We start from the raw sequence: 23,348 nt of genomic DNA on the forward strand, positions 1-23,348 counted from the left end.
CAGAAGCATCAGCGGGAGGAAAGCTGGGTTCCAGCGACTTGTACCCTTGGGTTCAGCATCTGGATAGACCAGCCACGTGCCCTCTGTTGCAGTGTCCCCAAATCCAACCCCCAAACAGCAGACGGGTTTGGCTGGGTGCCTCTGAAGGAGGGAGTGTGAGCCCATGTACATGAATATTCAGAACCAGGGCTGCTGCTAAAGTTCAGTGACAAAACAGACTCCAGCTTGGTGTGTGTGTGTGTGTGTGCTGCGGGGGGGGGGGATCTGAAGGGGGCCCCCATCATCTTCTGGTTTACACTGTGTGTGTGTGTGTGTGTGTGTGTGTGTGTGTGTGTGTGTGCTGGGGGGGATCTGAAGGGGGCCCCCATCATCTTCTGGTTTACTGTGTGTGTGTGTGTGTGTGTGTGTGTGTGTGTGTGTGTGCGCGCGCTGGGGGGGATCTGAAGGGGGCCCCCATCATCTTCTGGTTTACAGAAGTCAGAGGGCTCTGCACTAGTGGGCAGGCCCTTCTCTCCTGGGCCTCTGGGGCGGTGACAGAAGAAGCCGCTCCTATATATAGCTGATGCCAATTTTAATCAAACCCACCTCCACACACTCACGCTCTCTTTGTGAAACAAAATCAGGGACTCCAAACCATGTATTTCCATAAAGAAAGATGACAGAAACGAACTCCATCCCCTCTGCGGGGGCCAGAGAACTGGAGGTGGGGTTTTGGTAACTTCCAGGCCTCGCCATTTGCACAAAGAGCAGAACTAGTTGTTTATATTATGTTTTGTTTTTTTTTTTGGGGGGGGAGGAGAGGTCTTAAGACCTAATTCAGGATATAGTTTATGGAATCAAGTGAGCACGGTTTTTCCCCTTAATGAGATCCGAGAGCTTCTGTGAGCTGGAAAGGAAAAGAAGAGACAGGCTTTCCAATCTTCGGGAATCTGATTCTGAACTTGGCTCCCTTTTCTTGTTAGAGCCCAGGTTTCTCTTGCCTTCTTCCCTGGTCCAGCAGTTGTCTTGGATGAAGAGGCAAAAAATCCTGGACACCACCTCAGGGGTGGTAAGCAACTGGGAAGTAACACTGAAATGGGGCCGGAGGCAGTGGCCAGGGTCCCCCCCACCACACACACACATCCCCCCGGGGCACCCGCTGGCCTGGAAGAGGCATTCTCCTGGGAGAACAGTGGAGTTTTCTGGGCTCAGCTGAGAACCCTGAGGGCGATAGATTCTTCGCTATTGTCCTTTTTTACGGATCACTGCTGGGATCAAATTTAACCAGAGCGATTTGGCCAGAATCAGATTGGCCTTGGTAACAGTGTGTGTTAAAAGGCTTTTAAAATGGCTACATTTGTCTGGCACTGGTGCCTTCCAGCCGGCTGGTCAGGAAGAGGCAAAGAGAAAAAAGAGGTGGGAAATAAGACGGCCTGGCTGACTGTGGCAATCACCATATGGTAGGCTGGACTGCACCAAAGACCAAACGGCCCCCACCAAGCTGGCCTCCACCCTGCAGGGTCTGAGCCAAGATATCAAGAGTAGCCCTCTTTCCCTTCCTTCCGGAAAGCTCTAAGCAGGAAAGCCCTAGTGATGACAGTAGTGTTTCCTTTGAACCAAAGAACCTTGAGGGGATCCCAGGGCTAACAAAAAATAGGAAACACCTTGGTTTTGGCTGCCAGTGTGTCAAGGCACCTCAACCTCCACACTGCTAGTCCGTGAGTGCCTCTCTCAATACCAGCCCCCAACCCTAGTCCCAAGCTTCCCAATCCCACTGTAGCTGACTATCAGCATGAGGTCATGCCCGCTCCTGACTCAACTAACACAATGTGCTCATGGAAGAAAAAAAAAATTCAGTCTACCTCATGATAGAAAGAACTAGGTGCATCAAGGTCAGGAAATCTGAACCAGGGTCAGGGGAGTATGAGGGCACAAGGAAATCTGACTGACCTAAACAGGGGCAGCTTTTTGGGAGCCAGATGGGAGACTTCCTCCTTCCCCTAACTGCCAGAGCCCAGGATGAGGAGAGAGGGCAGAGAGTTTCTAGTTCAACATCAACCCGTCCCTGGCAAGCTGTCCCATTATGCAAATCGAAGCCTCCTTTTCATGTCCCCACCAGCTCTTCATAGTTTTCCAACCAGGAGGCATGTGTTCCCACCCGACCAGCTAGCTAAGACAGACCTCAGTTTCCCACTGTAAGTCAAGGAGGGAAGGAAAAGTTCAACTTCACCTAGCGAACAGTACATGCAAATGACTGACTTTTAGCCAAGAGGAGCCTAGAAGTGAGAAGGCAAATTGGGAGTACCTGTCCTTAATCTGCACAAACTGGCAGGGCCTCGAGACTGTGGAGTTTAGCTTCTAAAAACCACAGTCTTCCATACCCACATCCCCCAAAAATGTAGCTGGCACAAATGTGGTGGCAGGCCTCCCTGCCTCCTCTTATCCCTGTATGTCTGGAGCCACTCCTTTGGATCATTCCAGATCTTGGAGTCACCAAACGCATGTTTCTAGTAATGGCTACGAACGTGTGTTTTTGCATAGGGCTGGCCACGGGCCAGAAGATAACAAGATGCAGGAAGTAGGTCAGATAGATAGGCCAAATGGTGGGGAAGGGCAGAAAGACTTCGAAAGAGCCAGTGCCTGTGGCCAGGAAGCCCACCCAGGAGGGGTCAACATGGTGGATCTGATCAGAGCCCCAGAGGTAGCAGAGCCATGGAGCAGCGGGGACAGTGAAATGACCGGAGATTTTTAAGTTAAGGATTCAAGGGGAGGCCCACCTGGGGTCAAGTAGATCACTGACCCCTGAAGAGAGGTTTAGAAAGGAACAGAAGGTGCTGTGTGCTTACCTTCTGGAGGCTGGAGGAGTTCAGTTGAGTCTTGTCAATGATCTTCACAGCTACCTGCACAGGAGACAAAAAGCCCCCGATTCCCTCTCTGAGCAGGCTGAACCCAGGACTCAACTCTCCTTCCTCCTCTATATTTCCACCTCCTTTTGCCTCCTCCCTCTCAACACTTCCATTCGACTCGATGGCATTTCCACCGGACAACAAGAGGGTGGCTGCGGCAGTTGTCCCACCGCGCCCAGCCCCCGGAGCTCACCTCTTTCCCGGTCAGGATGTGCCGGGCCAGCTTCACTTTGGCGAAGTTACCCTTGCCGATGGTCTTAAGGAGTCGGTAGTTACCAATGTGGGGCTGCTCGTCAGCAGAGGCGGCTGAGTTGCGGCCCCGCAGCATGTTGGACTTACTGCTGGGCTTGGGGTCGAGGTGTCCCAGCGGGGGCTGCAGGGTGGAGACAGGCACACCTTTCCGGACGCCGCCCTCTCAGTTCCCCGTTCCCTTGCCCTTAGCTCTCCACAAAAAACCCAAGAGGCTGGGGGAGTAGGGGCGGACTGCAGGGGGCTAGCAGGCAGGCAGAGGATCGGAAGGCGTGGGGGAGGAGAGGAGAAACGAGCCAGTCTTCACCCCAAGAGAGCAGAGCATACAATCCAGTCCAGCGTGCTGTGGGTGTGGGAGCTCGGGACCTGTGCTGTCCCACCCACCGCTCGCGGCAATAACCCAGCAGCCCCTCCGCCTCCTGTGGGCGAGCGCCTCCTGCTGGCCTCCCTGCCGCCTGTTCACGCCGGGACAAGGAGGCGCGGCAAAGTCCCAGGAGCCCAACAGTCAGGATTACTTTAAAGCACTCATCACCACCCAACACTTCACCTTTACTTTTATTATCTATTACTTTACATTCATTTGTCGTCGATCCCGATGAGAATGGAAGCTCATGAAGGCAGGCATAAGTAATTTATTCACTGACACATCCGAGCACCTACACGATTGGAGTTAGGACAGATGCTCAATGAAACTTGTGCCGAGAACAAACTGAACGACAGGGTCTGAGCAAGGTGACCGTCTGCCCTCAGATATCCCGTCGCTTGAACAAGGGTGTGACAAAGCAGCAATCGTGGCAACAGCACTGAACAGCTACAGAAACAGAACACAAAAACCGTACGACCCAGACGAAAACACACGTTTACATGAAGACATGTGTGTTCCTCAGAGGACTACACAGAGTTGCTAGTGAGCCAGTGGTTCTGCTCCTCGGTGCACACCTAAGAGGAATGGAACGGACATCCCACCGATGTTCGTTCGTAACATCCACGCTCGCAAAAGCCCCAGAGTAGAAACCACTCACATGTCCATTAATTGACAAATGGAGAAACACACTGTGGAAAAGGCACATAGCGGACTCTTTGTCGGCAATAAAAAGCAGCGACACCTGCTACGACATGGAAGAATCTTGAAAACAGGATGCTAAATGAACAAAGATGGTCACAAAGGACCACATATTGTATGATTCCATTTATCTGAAATGTTCAGAATAGGCAAATCCACAGAGACAGATTAGTCTAGGACTGAGGAGGGTGGGGATTTAGGGGTGACAACTAAGGGGTGTGGGGTTTCTTTCTGTGCTAGTGAATGTGTCCTAATGAACTGCTTATTGTGGTGATGGCTACATCACTCTGTGAATTTACTCAAAGCCACTTAATCGTACACTTTAAATGGGTGAATTGTGTGGCATATGAATTACATTTGAATAAAAGTGTTAAGAGTCTGACCTAAGTCTCGTTTGGAGCCCTGATTTACCTCTCAAAGGGAAATGATGCCTGATGCCATCGCTCTCACATACTGGGACAAAGGGCTGCCAGAGCCTCATCCCAGAACCATCCAGAGCTACCTTGGAAACTTCAAGGACACAGTGTGGAGGAGAGCAGGGTGACCAGAAGTGTGAGTCCAAGTTCTTCCTGTCACGGCCCCTTTGGGCTGGGCTGTCGTGAAGCCCTCCACAACCACAGGGAAAAGAAAAGACTTGCCACGCCACCCAAGGAACTGTCCAGGGTTCCTTGCAAGAAGCTTGCTTCCCTCATCAGATGCTTTCCAGGCAGAAAAACAAGAACACAAAGCAAATAGCCTGCTACTGACGTTTCCCCCTTCTTACTTGTGTCAACGGAGGGCCTTTCTTTCTCTCTGCATAGTAGCTGCTGGCTGGTTTGGGGTAAGCGGTCTGATTCAGATCCCAAAAGCTCACGGATTTAGGCGTTTGAGGGGAAAAAAAAAAAAAAAAAAGATCCCAATCCCATGCATATGGTCGATTTTGAAGGGAGAGCTTCCTGACATCTCAGTAGAGTCCCTTTTGACCTCTTTCGCTCTTTAGGGCATGTTCTCTCTCTCCTGTGAGTCCTCACCACCCCTCCCATGTCCACCAAGTCCCAGGGCCTTTGCTGTCTGCCCACCAGAGCCCACAAAGCTCTCTTGCCCTCTGTGCTTCAGACACCCTGTTGCTCACTTACCTCTGGTTGGTCCTCAGTGTTTGCTAGACCAGGAGATTTTCAAACACCTGCTTTTTACCCTTCCAAAGCAACCCTAGGATTCACACCCTTTGGAGAGAAGGGCATTCCTAGGCCCTGCGGGTACCTGCCTTGGGCTCAGTCTACCAAAGGGTACCCTGAGCCCCCTCCATCAGGGTCCTGAAGGCCGGGCCTCCATGGCCTACCTCTTCTCAGCCCCATCCTCCCAGCAAGTGCTGCTAGACTGCCTACCACTCTACCTGGTCTGCCTCAGGGGCCATGAACAGGGAAAATCTTCCCTCTGCCCCAGCTCTCACGAGAGGAAGATGGGTGGCAAAGTGTCCTTGGCAACCTCCAATTCACCCCCTAAGTTTCTTGTCACTCCCCTCTTTTCTGAGGATACGAACCAAAGGCAGCAAGAGCTTGGCAGTCTCCAAGCCCTCAAAATTGTTAATAGGAATTTAGAGTTGACTTGAAGATTTGGGCCCTCTGCCCCTCTGAAGCCAAATCTGGGAATCCTACTGTCCTTCCCGACCTCTGCTCTGTGCCTCCCTCTTGGTGCTTCTGGCCCTCAGGGCGGGTCTGTGTGGCCCAGCAGGACAGCATCGCCCGCCAGGATCAGCGGACCTCAAGCACATCAATAACCACAAGAGCAGCTCTGCCATCCACCTCCCTCCTTACAGGGGTACAGAGGTGTGGTTAAGAGTGCAAATGCCAGAGACAAACTGCTAGTGTCCAAAACCTAAATCTGTCAATGACTCAACACATGCTAACTCTATTATTATCAACACCATCCTTAAGAGGGAGATGAGATTATTACAAAGGGGGAAGGAAACCATCCAAGAGAGGACCAGTGCAGCGTGACCCCACGCACCTGTGTCAGGAGATGGTCTAGTGGGTGCCAGGGAGCTCTGTCTAGCAGAACCAGGTTCGAGTCCTGGCTCCCCCACTTATTAATTAGTTTCCTCATCTGTAAAGGGGTGATAAAATATTGCCTACTTCACGTTAGGTGAGAGAACACATGTAAAATGCTTTATCCAGTGCTAAATGAAGAGCAACCACTATTATTTTTAGTTCCCAAATACTACTGTCTGCAAAGTCAAAGGTCCCTTTGTCAACAAGACTCCCACCTGAGTGGAGCCCTCCTAAGCCAGCAGTCGCCCAGTGGGGGCCAAGGCCATAAGATGTTCTGGCCCTCCCCACTGGCGAGGGGTCCAGGCTGAGCTGTGGATGCCCTCCCCTCTGGCCCACGTTGCTATCCTGCACCAGAGGAGGCGACCAGACAGGGCAGCTGTGAAGGGCTGGTCCCAAGCCAGGCATCCAGAACAGAAAGAGAGAAGGTTCGGCTTGTCCAGGACCCAGAGAAGCAGGGAACACTGGCCTGTGATCCTTGATCCTCCGGCTCCCCTTTCAGGACTGAAATCACCCAACTGTCAGGACTCAAAGACCAAAGACCGTAGCCCTCCTCTCCCTCCTTTTCACCTCTCCTCTGAGACATTTCCCATAGCAGGCATGTGGGCCAAGGTGAGGAGAGCCCAGGGAAGCAAGCAGAGAAAGGGAATGAAGAAAGGAAAAAGTCTCCAGCAGAGAATGTTTCTTGGACCATGGCCCCACAGGAGGTGGCTGCCCTGAAGGCTGAAGTGGAGGTAAGGGTGCGGGGACCATCTCTTCTGTGGTCCTGACTAGGCCCACTCAACCTGGATCCAGATCTCACCACCAGGCTGGGGGCTGAGGACTGGCTGCCCTTCTGGGCCAACGAAACAGGCTCTGGCTAAAGCCACACTCTTCCCTCTACCTCTGTCCGCCCTGCTCACAGGAAGATAGGAACACCAGACATTCCCAAAGCCCTGGCCCACAGCACACCATAGTCAGACCCTACAAATCTGAGGAAGTCTGCTGCAAGCTGCCAGCACGAGTCTCAGGTAGCCTTCAGAAGAACAGGGGGTCACCCTGCGAGGCCATATTGGGAACTGATGGCAGACCACAAGGTGACTTAGCAGGCCTGACTCAGAAGCGGGACGTGCACAGCTCTGGAGGCTCAACAGAGAGGTGGAATATAGGACCCGGGGAGAAAAGAGAGAGGCTTCTATCTAGCAGGCCCTTCAACCTGGGATCTCCAAACTCAGCCTTAGGCGTGTTGCCAGGTTCGCCCGGAAGACAGCCTCCACCCCTGAGGCCCAGCGCTGACTCAGGTAGGCAGGGCCCCTTCCCTAACGCTGGGGGCACCTACCAACAGTTCTCCCCTAGAAAAGCCCGTGCTGCGGGGCTCTGCATTCAGGCCCGGCCTCAAGTGTCCTGAGACTTCCCCAGGGCTGGGAGGGGTGATAGGCAGGTACTCCCCGGCCAGAGGCAAAGTAAGCCTGGGCACCATGGGAAGAAAAGGGTCCCTTGGGCGCCGGCCCAGTGCACCCGCCCCAGATCCCAGTCTCCCCTCGCTGGAACACCTGAGCACCTCCCCCCTCCGGGCCTCCACCTGTCACCTGCCCCCTCCTCTCACTCTGGGTGCGCCTGCTGACTCAACCTATGGAGACTCTCCTTCCGGTATTTGCCCCCTCTTCCTTTCCCAGCCAGTGCCTCTTTCCATGAATTTTACTACCTGTGCTAGCGCCTGGCTCCATTTAGCAATTCTTTAAAGATCCTGTGTTTGGGGTAGGAGGGAGGAGAGAGGAAGGGGGCAATCCCACAGCAGAAAAGGGGAAAACATACCCGGCTGGAGAAAGGGACAAGGACTACCAGCAACTTCCATTCAGCAGAGCCCACAGCAGAACCTGTCAGGCAGCGAGGGCAAAGTACAGAGGCCGGGGAGAGCCAGGCCCAGGGCGGGGGCTGCCGGCTCTGCCAGCCACCCTTACTCAGCCGGAGCAGGCGACACCTTCCACCACCTCCTCAGTGAAAAACAGTGAGGCAGCCAGGCCTGAGCGGCTCCTGCCTGGGAACCTGGACTGTGTCGCAACCGAAACCACCACTAGCAGAGAGAGACCCGGCTTGGCAAGGAGAGCAACAGGGACAAAAAGCCCCACAGCTTCCCGCAGGCCGGGGTCTGGTGGCCAGAAAACGCATGCAGTCCCAGGACACGACACCGACACCACCGACACCGGGAGCAAGGTGGGAAGAAAGGGGCAGGCAGGCAACGGGAAGGAAGGGAGACAGAGAGAGAGAGAGGCGGGTTTAGATCAACTTCCTTCTCCCTCCCCCTCCCCCTCCCCGGAAGTGGGCTGCCCCACCCTCCCCAAGGTGCTCTGCTGGGTAACAGCTGGGAGAGGGTGAAGAGGCTCTGCTCCAGCCAGGGCTGTCATCAAGTCCTTATCTCACCTTCTCCCGCAGCAGGTGGGACCTGGGGAGGGGCTCCAACTGGCGGGGAGGAATATGTGTGAATCAGGCCGGCTGACCTGGAGGAACAGCCTTGCCAAAGACCAGCAAGCCACCCATGGGAGAACAAGAAGGGGGTTAAGCAGAAACCAGCAATCTAACAGTGGCAGATGGACCTCCTGCTTCACAAAATGCAGTGTTTAACTCAGAAAAATGCATATTCCACTTATACACAAAATATTTTGGATGTAATTTCAGGGAGTTCAGGGACCCTGTGAAGCCCCTTTAGAGGTCGATGGGTTCCAGATTAAAAACCTTTGTCACTGATTGAGTAAGACATTTAATTCTAAAACTTGCCCCAAAGATGGGGAACCAACCAAATGTCCCTCTAAGTCCCTTCCAGCCCTGATTCTGGGAGTCCATCCCTAGGTTCCTGCCCAACCTCCGACGAGTCTCCATCACCCCCCCTCCCACCCCAACAACACTGCTTTACGAACTTCGAGGGCCAGGGACAGCAGGGACGTTGGTCTTCACACCTTCCTCCTGCAAAGCTCTCCTGTCTGGGCATCTGCTAACTCAGGGCGATGGAGCTCTCCCTTGTCTGAGTTCTGCGTTCCGGTCACGCCTTTCTTCTGGCTCCCAGATCTACTTCGAATTCATTCCATATCTCTAGGCTAGGCTCTTTCCCATTAAGCAACTCTTGAAAGATCTCATGCTGGTAGGCCATAAACCCCTCTAGGGAAGGGCAAAGCCTCCTCTGTGCCCTCCCAGCACCTGAGCAGATACCAGGGAGACCACGCCACTCAGTGTTCGCCTTACACAGGAGCCCTGATCAACACACTCGACATTCCTGACGCTGTCTTCTGCTGCCACATATTCCCTACGTTCTCCACACCTATAGGTAGCATCCTCACGTTACAGATGAGAAATTAAAGCACAGAGGTTACGAGACTGGCCCAAGATCCCACAGCCTCCCAGCACAGAGCTGGGACTGGGGCCCAGGGCTTTCATGCCCAGGTCAGCACTCTGCTGTTCCTCACGGTCCCCTTTGCTGGCTTGCCCCAAAAGAAGATAAGGAAGCAGGGCGGGAGGTGGGGGGTGGGGAAGATGCCTAGGCCAACAGGAATGCCAGTGTCTGGCTCAGGCCGGTGTGTAGGGCTGCTGTGAGGACGTACCCAGGGGGTCCCACAGTCACCCCTCTCCAAAGTTGGCCCTGATCTCAGGGCAAGAGCTTCGGGTTTACTCTGGACCCTGGGCTCAGGCTTGCCTGCAACCACCTGCCCCTTCACTCAGAGGCCAGAACAGGATCAAACGGCTTCATTTTTCCAGTCCCTAGGGTTCTGCAATGTGACAGAAAGATTGTTTCCTCAATCCTGTTTGTGGGAAGCAGTAAGGGGTTTTGTAAACTGAGGAAGTACCGAGCACTGACCTCAGACAGAGAGGCTGGGGAGAAATGGGTATGACTGAGCTGACAAGTCACGTGGCCGTGGCGAATGGCTAGTTCTTTAACCCTTCCTCCTTCACTGCATCCAGGAACCCTCTTTGCATCCTTTAATCCTGAGCAACTGTCACTCTCAACTGCCAAGAGTCAAGAAACCCAAGGAGCATTGTGGGTAGGAGAGATCTCATAAGGCTGGGGGAAGAACTGACCAGTGGAAATGTAACCCCCAAAATTAACTGTGATGGCTCCCCCCGGGGGACCCTCACCTTCCCTTAATACTCTGGTGCAGAAGGGAGGTGGGGCTGTGTCAGAGCGTCAGAGGGCTGCTCCCTCTTTCTGGCTGGGGCAGGTGCCCCCTGACAGAGGAGACCTGCAGAGCCGGCAACTGAAGCCTGAAGTCCAAAGCAGGTGGGTCACTTCATGCTAGCTTTTTGAGCTGCAAGCCTTACCCCAAGGCAGGGGGACCAGCACTGCAGCCTGGGCCAGGAGGGGAGCAGCCTGCAGGCCTCAAAGCAGCCATGGCAGGAGCCAGCACATGCCTGGGAGGACCAGCAGGCAAGAACTGACCTGGAGTGTGACCAGAACGGATCCCGCACCTCCAGCTCACTCCGCTGCATGCATGGACGCCACAGTACAATGCTCACCCCTCATCTCCTGCCTTCGAAGCCACTTGAAATGCTGGGCTCTCCCTCAAACAGGGTAGATTCTACTGAGCAACCAGAGCTTTACCAGGTTCCAGTACCGAACTTCATCCCTGAGAATCTGCTCACTGGGGTCTGGTCTCTATCTCAATCCCCAATTACTGTTGCTAATTCAGCAAACCTTTGCTGAGTGCCTACCTCTGGAGCCAGGGCTAGTTGCAAAGTTCAGAAAGATCTGGTTCCTGCCTTCTAGAAACTTAGAGGAGGGAACTGTATATTATATTAGACTCACCACAGTATCTCTGCTTACTTAGTAAGGGAGGCAGGATAGCATGACAGAGCTCCGGAGGCTAATGGGCCTGGGGTGGGAGCCTTGCCTTTGCTCCTTACTAGTTCACTGAGCACGACTAGGATTCCTTGACTTCTCTAGATCTCAGTTTCCTCATCTGGGACACGTGGAGACCACCTGCACCAACTTCACAAGATCGGCACGAAGACAAAACGAAAAACGCACGCCAGCGTGGACCGCATTGCCCAGGGCACAGTAAGGTCTTGACAGTGTTTCCTACGATCTCGCTTCTCTTTCGGATAGGAACCTGCTTCCCATCTCAAGGGGTCCTCTGAGCCCAGAGAAGAGCTATCATCTCTAAGAACTTGACGACAAGCACCAGTGGAGTAAAGCTGGTATTGCTTCTGGAACAGGGAAAAGTCAAATTTCTAGCATGGCTGGGCTGTCAGGCAAAAAGGACCCTCTTTCCTAACTTAAAACCGCTCTTGCCAAGAGGAGCGGGTGAATAAGAAGGCAGCCACGCCTCTGGCTTCTAAGTAGCCCAGAGGAGGAGGAAGGTGTGCCTGCTTTTCCTCTCCTCATGGGCCCCTTAACTCCTTCCTCCCAGAAGAGGTCCAAGAAACAGCCGACATACCAGTACCACATGGTGCCAAGGGCTGGGGGAAGCTCACACTGCCAGCCTCGCACTCTATTCGGCGCCGCCCGTACCAGTGGGTTACTGTAACCATGGAGACCAACAAGTTCCTCCATATCACAGGAGAGAGTCAGCCTGCCAGCAGCCCAGGGCTCTGGGGGAGGCAGAAGGCAGCCTGCAGCAGAAAGGTCTGGCTCACTTTACAGAGGACTGTGGGGAGCTGATGGGAGCCTAACCAGTACAGCTGAGGTGCCTGGGCCTCCCTCTTCCTTCCTTTGTAGTGTATGTTTTTATTCAGCACATTGGCTGGCTGTATACCGTGCAGGAGCAAAGGGCTGGAGTCACAGATCTGCAGTGGGACCCCAGCTGCGCCACTCTGGCTGCTGGGTGGGGAACAGCTCAGAAGTGTGGTATGAAGAGTCACACAGATGCACACGCACTAAAAGCAAGGCTCCAGCTATCATGTAACATCTTCTTTTAAGGGATCCAGGTCAGTAAACACTCTTATCCCTAGTTTATCCCAAATCCTTTTGTTCGAGGCATTATCCAGACACCTTCTTAGCAGAGAGTGATCTCTCCCTTCTCTGGATCTCACAGCACCCTGTCTGTACTCGTTCATGTCTTCCGACTCTGTGTCGCCACGCCTTAGCCTCCTCAAGCCCTGAGAGGTCAGAGACGGTGTCTTGCTCACCCTCGTATGCCCTCAGTGCCCAACATTTAGTACCTGCACCCAGCTGGCCCATGGTAAAACACTTGAGGAATAAAAATGGTACAAGTTTTTGATCCTCACAGGCACCCTCCTGGGAGGAGAGACAAGGGCAGAAGGAAGATCAAAACCTCTTGCCACAAGACCCTTTTCTCCTCTTTCAAGACAGTTGTTGGTTCCCTGTCTGGCCTTCCCCCTAGACAGTGCTTTAGGGAGGGACCCGGGTCTGTGATTCATGGCCCACAACAATCCTCTAGCGCAGAGCAGGAGTCTGCAATCAGTACTGAACGAATAAATGTGTACGAAGGAATAAGTAAGAAAACGTGCAGGGGCATCTTCATGACAGTCTCTGGGCCCCACACCAATAACCCGCATCTGTGCCCTCTGCAGGCAACATCCAAGTGGGCAGGAAGCCACAAGATCCCCTCGCCCAAGGATAGAGGGCTCCTATGGAGCGTCAGCTCCACAAACTTCCTCAGGTGGTGAAGAGGCCCTTGGTGCTCTCTCCCAACACAATGCTGGAGGCAAAGGTAAGTCACCAAGGTGGACTGGAGACAGACTCAGAACACAGGCACAGCCAGGGATGGGAGGGCCTATGCCCCCACACTCCCGTCCCTGACCCCCTCAAACAAGCCCAAGCCCCCTCCTTTCATCACGGGGTGGGGGATCCTCTTCTCTGAACTTCCTGATGCCCAACAACCACTGGGCCCTCCCACTTGAGACCGCTCTCTGCCTCTCCACATTCAATCTCACAACTGCTTTGCTATCGAAACCACTGTGTCTTGCTGTGACAACGCAAGGCAGCTCGGGCCATTCTAAGAGCTACTGATTTGGGGAAGTGACAGTGACTTGTAGGAGACATTTATGCTTTGCCACACTGAGAGCTCGGCTTTCATATTTCCTCCTTGAACCGATGTAATGACTGTAAGACCCTGTCACCCCTAGAACGCCAACAAAATTCACCCATACACACCTGCCTCCTGTCCTGCTGCACAAACTGGCATTCCCACCCTGCCCCCCACCCCTCCCCAAGCTGCCTCCTGTTACAGAAAAGCAAAGGAACTAAAAACAGCAGCTGGGGAGCTCAGTTGACTCACCCAGCATAATCATCTCCTCCCAGAATCTCCCATCTTCTCCTGGGGTTTTTGCCAACACAAAGTAAAAAAGAAGCACGAGATCTTTAAAAACAACAACAACAACAAAAAAACCCCACAAAAAGCCTCTCTCAGCATTTATGCAACAGCCTTTCTACCTGAGTGCAGATTTAGCCCTTTGTATTTGCCCTTTCCAACGTGGTTTCCTTAGAACGTCTTCATGCCGAGGAGCAGATCCAGCTCCAGGCTGGGAAACAGGCCTTCTGGGTCCTCTCCAGTTCCAGCTCCACACTGGAAGGTGCTGAATAAGACATGTGCCTCCTTCCACTGCATCCTCCTCTGGAAGTGGAAAAAAAGACTGCCTCCCTAGTCCTCCAGCCTCAAAGCGGGTATTGGAGGAGGAGGAGGAAATATCAGAAACACACTGGGACAGCGCTTGCTGCCCCAGGAGTCACTGTGGCCAGAGCTCAAGCAGGGGAACGAGTGAGGGAAACCGCCTAAGGTCATCACTGTCCTCTCACCTCAGAACGGTCCCCACCTGGCCGGGCTGCAATGTGGCTGCCCCACTTATGTGACCATTACAAATCCAACTGGCCACTCTCTGCCTGAGCAAACCGCCCGTGGGGCTGCTCCTGCTCACAGGCGGAGGTGTCATCTTCCTCCGAGCGGGTGAGTGCACGAGTGGTGGCACTGGCGGGGGAGGGAGGGGCTGTTTCCACGGCCTCCTGACAGTGAGTCCAATCAGCTAAAATTGAGAATCTGGTCTCACCCATCCCTTCGAGGGATCGCAGGAGTGAGTGTAGCTCTCAGACAACCTTTCCGGGTGGGAAGTGGTACCTCTGTGTGTTTCTTTTTGTCTTTGTCATTTGGTACCCAGAAGGACAGCTTACTTTTTGTAAGAGATGCTACTGACTACAAACTAATGAGAACACTTCCACAAAGCACACGCAAATGTGCCGCGGCACATTGGTCAAGAAATCCCCAACTTACCAGAAGTTCCACTCGGAGAAGGACAAATGGTGGCTGTGTCTTAGACCCGCTCACGACGGCCCACCATTGTATCTGAACTAGTATGTTAACCACACTTAAGATTTAAATCACAGCCCAGAACGGAAAAACTAACTCAAGAGTTCTGCCTTGGGACATGTCTTTGCTCCCTAAGCAGCACGGGCAGCAGTAACTGAGGCTCTGTAACCTTCAAACCCTGGGTGAGGGCCTAAAACAAGAGGACTGGAGCTGGGGGAGGGGGCTTCAAAGCATTTCGGGTGGTCGGGCAGGAGGCAGGGTCTGAGGAGAAATGAACCCAGGCAGAGGTGAGAAATGAGGCTGGAGTTTCAAAGGAATTCTGAATGGGTACCGCCTTGCAGGAAAGAAGGGCTAATTCTGGAAGACCACTCTAGCTCTCTCTCTTCCAGCGAGAGAGAGAAAAGGGAGCCTGGGACAGTCCCCTGACTTACCAGGGGCAAATGCTCCTTAGAATGGTCTCCCTGCTTGGCACCTGAAGCCGGGGATGTGCTTCCCATCTACCTCACTGGGCCCACTGGGCCTCAACCCTGGGCCGAGGACGGAGACTGCAGGACCCTGTTATTAAGTGGCCACGGTCTGGGCAGGTGCCTTGGCTAGCCGGTCAGACATGTGGAAGAGGACTCATTCGTCAGAAGTTAGGTGGAGAAGACTGGAAAGCTTCTCAGACTATGTGTATGTCAGCTTCTGCTTGTAGGCCTCGGGGTCCCCTAAAGCCAAACACTGCTCATTTTCTGGTGGTAAGGGCAGCTCTACTCAGGACGCCCTAGTTGTTCGAGCAGCTGACCTAGGGAGCAGAGAGGATGGTAAATGAGAAGACATTATCCATTACAAGTGCCTTCTTAACAAGCACTTTTTCATAGTTAATCTTTTCAGAGGAAGTCCTAGGAAGAGTCTGAGCTTTTTTTTTTTTTTTAAAAGATTTCTTTCTTTATTTGAGAGAGAGACAGCACGAGCAGGAGGGGCACAGGGAAAGAGAATCTCAAGCAGGCTCCACACTGAGCGCAGAGCCCAAGTCGGGGCTTGATCTCAGGACCCTAAGATCTCAACGTGAGCCGAAACCAAAAGTTGGATGCTCAACCAACTTAGCCACCCAGGTGCCCCTGAGAGTCTGAGCTTTCTGACCTCTGACATGAACCTGGGGACAGCGGTCTTTTTTTTTTTTTTTTAAAGATTTTATTTATTTATTTGAGAGAGAGGATGAGAGGAGAGAGAGAGCACATGAGAGGGGGGAGGGTCAGAGGGAGAAGCAGACTCCCTGCTGAGCAGGGAGCCTGATGCGGGACTCGATCCCGGGACTCCAGGATCATGACCTGAGCTGAAGGCAGTTGCTCAACCAACTGAACCACCCAGGCGCCCGGGGACAGAGGTCTTTGGTACGGATTAGCTCAGTGCTGGTGGAAGCCCTCCAGAACTAGAACCACCAATTAACAGGCGGTGCTGGGGAAGAAGGGGGCCATTGCTGGGCATGGTTAAATGTACTATTACACAGATTGCAGACAAGAGAATGCTGGTTACTTTGACAGAGACAAGCAGCCAAGTCTCTAGCTCATCACCTCCGAATTCACCTAGAGAGGGCAGGGAAGAAAGGGTGCCTACAGGGGCAAACAGATCCTCCCCAACACATCCCAAAGGGCAGCTCTGATTACCAATAGGCATGGTGGCTTAAATAAAGATCTGAAGACTGAGAGAAAAAAACCCACCCAGGATACCTCTGATCAGAGGAATCTAGCTGGGTAGCAGGAGGCCACTGCTATCCATTCTGCTGTTCTATCTAGTCCAAGCAACCACCACAAAGACCCCACAGGCAAAGAAGGGTTCCTACTGAGAGAAAACCAAAGGTATCAAGTCAGAATTTACCAAGTATCAAACCCCGCCCAAAATACTTAGAACAATGCCTGGAACATACTAAATGCTCACGACATGCTGGCTATTATTACTCTAATTCCATATGCTTTCCCAGCTTATTCTGTAGGTTACCAGAAAAAGATAAGATTTTTGGCTTTAACTTCTTTACCTAATGCTCACCACAAATGCTCCACAAATGTTCTCTATCTCCAAAAAGAGATGGATCTTTTCGAACCGGCCCGGGAGAGCTCTCGAGATGAAGAGCAAGTTCTGCTCATCTGTTGGCAAGGCCTGGACTTGGACTTGGGTTTCTGGCAGAGCCAGCAAAGGCTCCAGCGGCTCAACTGTTTTATCCCTTCCATAAAAGGCCACTCTACTCTGCTCCGATAAAAAGCACATTAAACCTACACATCCCACCCTAGGAAAATCCAGAGTACACTGCACAGCTCCCGTGATATACAATGTCAGCAATATTGCTGATACTTTCTAGACATATGGACCTGGGAGCTTACAAATCAGCAGTCGCAATGGGACATGTGACTAGCACTTAGGAAACAGACATACACAACTCACACACAGTGTGGCTAGAGTCCCTGGCGTGTCCTGAAGAGGGCTGCCTCTTCAGTTGTGAGACAGGGAAGCCTGCGTGAGGGGAAGGGGGGAGGGTGGTGGTGGAAACTTAGCTGCACTCCCAGCTCCGGGGCGGCTCTGGCTCAGAGACTCAGCAGCCTTCCACGGCAGCCAGGCTCCCAGCACCAGCTGTCCTTCACACAACACAACAAGATCACTGTTTGGGAAGACGGGATTTTCGGTGTTGGGTTTTGTATCCATGAACTAGCATGCATCTGTCTCAGGGGCAGTTTCCCGAAACAGCTGCATGTCCTGGGCCCCGCAGCCAGGATTTGAGATACAGGAGAAAGAGAAATGAGACACCAGAAGTAGGAATTCAGGAAGAGTAAAAGCAAGAAGGAATGAAACTGCCTTCTCCTCACCCCTGTCCCATGGGAGCTGACTTTCCCTACCTGGTCCCCACTAAGGAGTCACATACACCCCGACTTACAGCAGTCCCTGCTTATCCATGGGGGATATTCTCCAGCAACCTGCCCCCCCCCCGCCCCCGTGGATGCCTGAAACCACAGACGGTACCAAACCCTAAATACAGCTGACCCTCGAGCAACACGGGTTTGAACCGTGCGAGTCCACTTATACACAGATTTGTTTCCACACAGAACAGTACGGTAAATGTATTTTCTCTTCCTTGTGACTTTCTTAGCAACAATTCTTTTCTCCAGCTTATTTTAAGAATATAGTATGTAACGCATATAACATACAAAATATGGGTTAATCAACTGTTCAAACGATTGGCAAGGTGAACAGTAGGCTACAGGTAGTTAAGTTTGGGGGAGTCAAAAGTTATACGTGGATTTTCAACTGTGTGGGGGTTGGCACCTTGAACCCGTACGTTGTTGAAGGGTCAACTATATACTATGTATTTTCCTATAGATACATACCAATGATAAAGTTTAATTTACAAATTAGGCGCAGTAAGAGACTGACAACAAAACTAATAATAAAATGGAACAATTTTAATAGTACACTGTAATAAAAGTTATGTTAATGTGCTCTCTCAAAATATCTTCCCGTACTGTACTCCCCCCTTCTTGTCAGCACGTGAGTGACGTAGTGTTAGGCTACTCCTGACCTTCTGACAGTATGTCAGAAAGAGGACCATCTGCTTCTGGCCTGCGGGTGCCCATGGGTAACTGAAGCTGCAGAAAGCGAAAGTGGGTAAGGGGGGACCACGGTACCTTCCTTGGCAGACCCAGGCTTCCTCCTGGCGTCTCCACCTCTTTACCCTGACAACTCTGCCACGTCAAGTGACCGTGGTATCTAAAGCTGATGCTGGTTACCCCATGAAGAGATAACCAAGGTCATGTGAGCTGGCCTGACACGTTTCTGCTGCACTTGTTTATAGGCAAGAGGATTAAAACAACCTGTCAGGGGAGGGAAGGGGGCAAACCCTGTACACAGGGCAAGCACTGGCAACACGGCCCAGAGGCCTCCTGCCAAGAAATCTTTCGCTCAAATATAAAGCAGAGATCTCTCACCAAACGCCAAACTAGCTAACTATGCCAAATACACTTATGATCCAGTGACCTTGAGGCACTGCTCAATTCTTCCAACGTTCTTTGTATGAAAGGTTAATATTAGGGTTTTTTTGGGGGGGGCAGGATAGACTTGAGGGACGGGCAACATAGTACCCCATGAAGAGCCCCAAACTTAATTCATACCCAAGCAAAGCCTTTCTGGCCCACCAAGAAATGTCTGAGGTGTAGGGTTTACACAAAAAGGGAGGTTCCGAGGGGGTCTTTGGATAAAGCAAGCACTCAGTTCTCAGATGCCTACAGGCCCAACCAGAAGTCAAACTATCCAAACAGAACTTCCTACAACCATTTCTTGCCTACTAAAAGTCAGAACTGGGAGGCAAATTAGGAACTCCAGGGCAGAGGGGCTCAGGCAGCAGAGAGTCTAGGGACCTGATGAGGATCAACCTCTCTAACCAGGGCGTCAATTTGACAATGTTAGCACTAGCCACAAGACACAGAAAGGAGAGGGGAGAGGTCAGCACCTGAGCCTGTGGCTCCAGGCAGCCTAAACTCTGGATAGCAATGTGGCAGAGAAGCTGGCCCCTGGCTCTGCAAAATGAGATTCTCTCTCCCATGCTCCTCTGCAAAGCCATTTGTCACAGCCCCTAATTAACCAATCCTCCCCTCTCAGCAAGCTTGGGCTACTCTGGTCTGGTCTCTGCCTCAGGCACTTGAGCCTTAGCAGCAAGGTGTTTCCATTTGGGTGTTCCTTTGGCTGGCTGGAGAGGTGGGCAGAAGAGGGCTAAGGTGGGGCCCCTTGTCTGGCCATCCAGAGGGGAAAAGTGAAACACCTGCTGGCAACCTGCGCTCCCTCCCCCAATTTCCCCTTCTAGCAAAGGGGAGCAGCTACCACTTTCCTAACCCTTTACTCACAGTTTAGGCTGAGGCCAGGGAAGATATACCCCTACTATGAAAACGGAAGGTAGCAGTCTGGCTTAGGAACTAAGGAACCTGGCTTAGGGAAAAGAGGGGTATTGTGCTACAAGGGATTCCAAGAATAACCTCCCCAAACCATCCACCAAGCTCTTCTGAAGAGCAGGGGTGTTTAGAAGCGCGTTCCATTTCCCCATGCATCAGAGAAGAGGGTGGCCTTGGGCAGACACACACCTGGCTGGGTCACCATCTCCTCTAAGGAGCCATGGTCTCCCTAACACCAAGTGAGTCCACACCTGCCACAGAGAACCAGCCCGATACGGTTAATGTGCTCCGGAGTTCACATACTCACGCGTGCATTAATCTTCCTCCAGACAGCTGCTGTCATGCAGGGCACTGAGGCGGGCTGAGTCCCCGCTTGGAGCCTCTGAGCCGGTCACTCCAGTTTGCTTGGTAGTTTTGGGGGTGGGACGGGGGAGGAGGGGGAGGAGGGAAGGGGAGGAGGAGGAGGAGGAAGGGAGATTATGATTCTCTATTTTCAAGCCCCGCCCCTAAAACCAGGGAGGGAAGCAGCTGAGTTCCCTTGGTGGCGGGCGCACTCCATTCTCTGGGCACTACAGAGCCAACCAGCTGCGTAAGGAACTCTGGGGAACGTGCACATCAAACACACTGGGAAAAGGAGGGGAAACCAACACGGGTAGAAGTGAGCTGGTCTCCTGCCAAGAACTCTGAATGGTACTCCTATCAGAACTAGAACATAACAGGAGGTGGGCAGGTTTATGGTCCCTGGGGAAAGGCAGGAGGGGAAACAGTAAAAGCCAGGCCAGCATGGGAACAAAACTCACTCCCTTGCAGGAGAGGGGAGAGCCCAGCCATCTGCAGGGCAGTATCTATATGCGGTCAGAAGCGAAACACTGTCCCATGACGCCCTTCTGGGGCAGACAGTCCACGCTCTAACCTTAGGTCAATTCACACGCTTTGCCAGCTGTGCCCTGAACCCTGCAGTTTGGAGCGCGGTCATTTCTCCAACCTTGTAAGTTAAGGTCTGCCACTCGCGGCTGATGACAGGCCGGAAGGGGGACTCTCACTGGCTGGCTAGTGCAAGCTACTCTGTGACCAAGGGCAGAGCAGAAGCCACAGATGACGGCCCCTCCCAGGGGGAGGAGAGAGCTCCTCCTTTGCCAGAGCAGAGCCCAAGGCTGCCACAGAGAGGTGCTGTTTAGCGACAGAAATGTCTGTCCTGAGTGTCAGGAGGGACAGCCACCAGGTACTTCCTCCTATTTCTCACCAAATGCTACCGCCGGCCTCCACAGGCTGCCTTTGAAAAGCCAGCAAGAACCTCGGGCGGCAGCCAAGACCTCGGAGTCCCCCCGCAGGAGAAGAGGGAAATCGGGCCTGCCGCCTGGGCCTGAAGCAGCTCCCCGGCGTCCTCAGCGTCCTCAGCCAGGCTGCTCCAAAGCTAAAGCCGGAGTCGCCCCACCACGACTGTGGCCTCAGCTTCCTCTCCACCCAAACCAGCACGTAAAAAACCCGTCCAGTCCCTCACTCTACAACATGGGGTGGGGGGCACCAACAGTCATGTCAGCGGGGCCCTCGGCACTGGCAACAGGAAGTGACGGCTTCATAGTCAAAGTGCGCCTCCAACACGCACACCTCATTCATATCTATCTGTGCGCACAGGTACTGGTGTGTACACGTGTGTGTGTAAATGTCTACGTGTATATACATACGTACACACGTAAAATGGATTTTCAGTCCAGACCCACATGGCTTCTGGATTTTTCCTTCAGCTGCATGATGAGCTGGCTGGCTCCCTTTCCCTGCCTGCAGCTCAGCCTGGCCCTTGTCCCTTCCTAGAGTCTCACTCTGGGCTCCAGCCAACTGTCTTCAAATGTAGAAGGTTCTCTCAGACCTCCAGGCCTTTGCTACAGCCTCCCACTGCCTGGAACACTTCCCCTCCATTATCCACTCCCATTCTTCTTCCTGATTAGCCTCTGCTCAGACATCACTTCCAGGAAGCTTTCCCTGCTCCATCCCTCTGACCTCACAAGGTCCCTGACACACGTCACTTCGAGCCTCTTATACAAGGACTTCATGGCTTGCGGAAGGGCCTACTCTACAGCTCCTGGTGGCTGCCTTGTTCACCGTTACACAAGACTGAGAGCAGCCTGAGGGAAATTTCCAGGACTTAGGTCATCTCTGTGTCCTCAGTGTCTAGTACAGTACCCGGCACCCGGCACAGTAACAGGCTCTCCATAAATGCCTTCCTAATTCATGAGGGAAAGTCAGGGTCAGGGTCTTCCCGCTTTTCCCGGAGTCTCCTCACCTGATAGCTCTCAGCACAACTCTGCCCCATGTGAGCCCTCCAACCTGGGTCAGGGCTAGAATGCTTTCAATCCATTCCCCAAGGCCTCCTGACACCTCTATGGACGGAGTGTCTGGCAGGATTTCAGAACTCATCTCCGGTGTGTGGAGCTGGGGCCTGCTGCCCTTCCACTTGTCCTTTCCCAGCCTCCCTTCTGCCATAAGGTCTGCAGGCCAGCCCTTACGAAGTCCCTCCAAGCAGCAGGACTGCCTCTGAAGTGGAAGCGATGGGGGTATAGTGCCAAGGTCCCCGGGAGAGAGTGATTCTACACCCGGTCCCATTCAAATAAGTTATATGACCTTGAGCAAGTCATTCACCCTCTTGGGCCCTGTGTTTCCCCACTTGTTAAATGAAGGTCTGTCCTGTGTGGGTGTGAGGGTTTTCAGTGCCTCTGTGCTTATAAGCCTTCCAGCCCTGTCCCTGAGACGGTAGCAGGAAGTGGGCATGGTCTGCACATCCTAAAGACCACATCCTGACCTTGGTTTACTTTGGGTCAACCTGCCTAAAAGTCTGGTTCCATACGTAATATGCCTTGGACACCAGGCTCACACACTAGAAAATCTCCTCTGCCTATGGCTGAAAAAATTAAAGTTAACTCAGGGGACTACCCCAGACTTAGAAACATTACAACCCTGAACTCAGGGTGCCCTAGGGAAGGATCTTCTCCTTCCCTAGACTTCATTTACCCACAATTTATAAGCTCCTCAACCCTCCCAGCCTCTCTGCCTACCATGAGTGTGGCTCCAAGGCACAAGGGAAAGGCACCGGGACACAGAGTCATTTCCAACGGGCCCCGGGGCTCTGCACACTGAGTGTGAGCCATGCTGAGGAGGTGCAGCCCCGGCAGAGTATGTGGCACACCTAGCACCTAGCCCCACCCGCAGCAGGATTCCCCAGCAGCCTGGCTCCTCCGAGAGCTCCTGGCTGGGGAGCTGCCCACCTGACTGCCCTGGGCAGGTGACCCACGAGGAGAGACTGGCTTGGCAGAGCCCCAAGCAGCAGTTTCAGTCTCCCTGCCCCGTGTAAGGGGGGTGGGCGGTGGGTCCCAGCAGACCAGTCCAACAGGTCCTGTTGCCACCACCCTACACAGCTAGTGCCTTCTGCACCAGTTCAAAAGCAAGAGAATCAAAAGTCAGGTGGAGCTTTCATACCCTGAGTCACAAAGACCAGGGAATTGAGAAGAAAGGAGAAAATGGTCATCCTCTCATTCTTGCCCCACCCACAATGGTCCTGGAGGACATGGTCTCTGATCTCATAGTTCTTGGGTCAATTCAGAAAAGCAACTGATCTCCCCCTGAGATGCTCAAAGAAAAATCTGGGTTCTCATCATCACCAGGCACTGAGGTGGTGTGAAATTAGTTCTTCCTGTGCCATGCTCCTGAGCTTTTCTCCCACTATAAATAACTCCAGCTTTCTGATACAGACCACATGATCTCTCTAACTCTGGACAAGATCCCCAACACTCAGTGTACCTCTGTTCACCCATCCAAAAGAGAGAAGGCTGAGGCCAACTAAACCAGGAGCAACAACGTAGCCAGAGATGCTGTGTGTCAGAGGCAAGAAAAGAACTCAGCAAAACCAGGAGGGCTTGCTTTCTGGCTCTGGTCCCTACTTCAGGAAGCCAGATAGGGCTTCCTCAGCTGTGTGTTCTCCCTGTATGGTTTCCTCT

At 52.9% G+C, this 23,348-nt stretch overlaps 1 protein-coding gene across 10 annotated transcripts in view; it reads right to left on the reverse strand.

Annotated features, from left to right (window-relative positions):
* Positions 1 to 23,348, reverse strand: part of MARK2 (microtubule affinity regulating kinase 2) — a 56,401-nt gene that overhangs the window by 13,511 nt on the left and 19,542 nt on the right. For 8 of the 10 annotated variants that reach the window (XM_036100409.2, XM_036100405.2, XM_078057866.1 and 5 more), the window contains exons 2-3: positions 3,079 to 3,258; positions 2,826 to 2,879 (exon numbers count right to left, since the gene is read on the reverse strand). In XM_036100409.2, the coding sequence (XP_035956302.2) occupies positions 2,826 to 2,879; positions 3,079 to 3,258 (234 nt within the window). Of the gene's footprint in view, positions 1 to 2,825; positions 2,880 to 3,078; positions 3,259 to 3,708; positions 3,731 to 8,015; positions 8,410 to 23,348 lie in introns of those variants that run through there. The other 2 variants (XM_036100397.2, XM_078057863.1) reach the window with 2 other exon arrangements.

This window comes from Halichoerus grypus, chromosome 11, assembly GCF_964656455.1.
Source record: "Halichoerus grypus chromosome 11, mHalGry1.hap1.1, whole genome shotgun sequence".
NCBI lineage: Eukaryota > Metazoa > Chordata > Mammalia > Carnivora > Phocidae > Halichoerus > Halichoerus grypus.